The sequence below is a fragment of the Trypanosoma grayi genome, assembly GCF_000691245.1.
Source record: "Trypanosoma grayi strain ANR4 Tgr_1635_V1, whole genome shotgun sequence".
In the NCBI taxonomy this organism is placed as follows: domain Eukaryota; phylum Euglenozoa; class Kinetoplastea; order Trypanosomatida; family Trypanosomatidae; genus Trypanosoma; species Trypanosoma grayi.
The window spans coordinates 1-2,571 of record NW_008827253.1 but is presented as its reverse complement, the minus strand read 5'-3'; the positions used below and the strand labels follow the sequence as shown (position 1 = coordinate 2,571).

Here is a 2,571-nt window from a genome sequence, read left to right as displayed (position 1 = left end):
CGCACCCTCCGCTTGCGTCAACGCGTCACGAGCCGCCGCCTTCGCCGTAGTGGCCGCCTTCACCGCAGCCGCAGCCTCCGGCTCCGCAGCCGTCACCTCAGTCACCACCGCATCAGCTGCGGTTAATGCGGCGTCAGCGGCGTCCGTGACGTTTTCGGCTTCTGACATAAGTGCATCAAAGTCATCCAAGATATTCTTCGCCGTCTTCGTTAAGTTTGCAAACTTTTCGTCCTCAGTCTGAGTACCTGCTGAAGCACTCTCGGAGTTTGCCAACACCAAGGTATCATCCGCAAGATTCAATACAGTGCCCAGAGACTCTGAAATACGTTTCATTACGTCTGCAACTTTGGTCAAAGCCGTGTGCAACTGCACCGCCGCCGTGCTCCCCTTCAACGCAATGCCATTGACATTACGAACGACATCCAATATCTCCGTCGCTCCTGCTGCCGCGTTCTTCAGGGCCTCGCTGGCTTTCTCCACCGCTGCCCTTGCCTGCTGCACTGGCGCATCTGCACTCTTCACAGGCGCAGCTGTTTTACCCACCGCGTCTTTAAGTAATGACGTCGCAGGCAAAGCATTCTTCTTTGCACCTTCAATCTGTGTCCGTATCTCTGGATTCTTAATGTCTGCAAGAGTCGGATCTTTCTTTCCCACAACTCTTTTCTTCGGAGGGAGCAATATCTTCCTGAGTGCTTTATGCAGCGCATGCACCAGATCAACTGTTTTGTCAGTTTTTCCTTTCTTGCACTCGTCCACCACGTTCCTTGCGGCCTTCATGACTTCATCCGCTGCCACCGTAGCACTTTCCAGTGCCTCCTTCGCAGAAATTGCTGCCGCCTCTGTCTTGTTCGCGGCCTCCAAAGTCTTCGTCCTCGCCGTCACGTCCTCCTCCTGCGCGGACACCTCCGCTGGAGTCCCTGAACCAACTGCGGGTGGCACAGAGGAAGCCTCAGCCTCAGCAGTCACGCAGAAGGACGTGCAGCAGCACAGCGCGAGGACCAACACGCACAGCACGTGGCGCAGCATCAGCGTCAATGTAGCCTGGGACCACTTGTGTCTGCGGGGGAGAGGAGGAGCACAGCAGGTGGCACACACAGAGAGCGAGAGGGACACGGCACCAACACAGTGCACCGCAGCACAGTGAACCACCCAACAAGTGATATCAGTTAGAGGGCAGGCCGCACACAATGCCCAGCGGCAAGCAAAGCCCCAACACACCCAGAGAAGAGACAAGCAGACGCCTCCCGCACTACACGCACAGCACAAGTGAGAGGAGTCACGGGTGAATTAAACAGCGCCCAGCCCACAACAAGGCAGCAATGAAATGAAAACAAAATAATCTTTATAATGAAGAACGCAGTCCTCCACACTCAACGCAATTATTACGAGGCAATCGTCGCCCCCTGCACACACACATAGACATCTTACCACACGGCCACGCAGGCAAACAGCAGCAGTATCAGTGGCACACGCACCCACGCAGTGCTGCTGCTGCTTGCGTCGGTGTTGCCGCCAGGAGGCTTCACGCCCTCTCCCGCAGAGGTGGGAGTACCGGCATCAGTATTGGAAGCCCCTTCGTTGGTGGTCTCTGATTGAGATGTGGCTGTGGAGGCAGTGTGATCGGCGCCATTCACTGTGACGGAGTTGTCTGTTTCTGTGCTCTCTGCCTCGCTGGAGGTTGGAGTGGGGGCGTCGTTGCTGGCAGCGCTGCCCTTTCCTCCATCAGTAGCTTTATCATCTGGATTTGCGCTGACGGTTGTGGATTTAGACAATGGTGTGCTTGATTTCCCAGATGGAGTTTCTTCCTCAAGTGCCAGTTTGTCTGACTGTTGTTTGGGGGTTTGATCCTTAACTGACGAATGCTCAAGTGTGTGAGAGATATCCCCAACTTTTGTTTTCGCAGACGATGCATCTTGGTGTCCGCCGGGTGGTACACTCCGGGAATGCGTGGGAGGCTTTTCGGCAGGAGTTGGCGGGGCGCAAGTAGCCACGACGTTCTCGACGATCTTCACATCGTACCCAGCTCGGACCTTCACTTCATGGTTTTGTGTCTCCGGAATATTTACAGTAGTCTGGACAGAAGTAGTGGGCTTCACAGAAACAACATAAGTGATGGTATCGCTGTCAGCTGCTTCAGTTTCCCCTAAAGGGCAGCGTTTTTCAGCAGTGCCGGAACTAACTTCACCGTTCTTCGTACATTTAACCTCAAGTGAGGTTTTCAGTGTTAAGTTGTACCCATCGAGAACTTTAACTGCATTGGACAGTTCATTCGTAATTTCTTTCGCTTCTTCTAAGGTGCCCTTCTTCAAAGCAACCGTAGTGGAAATGGTAACTTCGCTGGTCTTGCGAGTATTCGGGGTGGTCGGTGGTGTACAGTTGCCGGTCTCAAACCTTTCCGTCAGGGTTATCGTCGCGGCGCCATTAGTAAGTTTCAATTCATGCGTCTTCTCAGGTGTACTACCTGTTGCCACGCACAGAGATGTGCAGCAGCACAGCGCGAGGGCCAACACGCACAGCACGTGGCGCAGCATCAGCGTCAATGTAGCCTGGGACCACCTGTGTCTGCGGGGG

At 54.4% G+C, this 2,571-nt stretch overlaps 2 protein-coding genes across 2 annotated transcripts; both read right to left on the bottom strand.

Annotated features, from left to right (window-relative positions):
• On the bottom strand, positions 1-1,026 carry DQ04_16351010 (hypothetical protein; the record flags this gene model as incomplete). Its single annotated transcript, XM_009317455.1, has 1 exon — positions 1-1,026. A coding segment is annotated over one exon (1,026 nt), but the record flags the coding sequence as incomplete, so codon positions are not given.
• A 398-nt stretch (positions 1,027-1,424) lies between these two features.
• DQ04_16351000 (hypothetical protein) lies at positions 1,425-2,531 on the bottom strand (the record flags this gene model as incomplete). The annotated part of the gene is made up of 1 exon (XM_009317454.1): positions 1,425-2,531. One exon carries the CDS (start codon positions 2,529-2,531, stop codon positions 1,425-1,427), a length of 1,107 nt encoding a protein of 368 aa, XP_009315729.1.
• Positions 2,532-2,571: the final 40 nt, after the last annotated feature.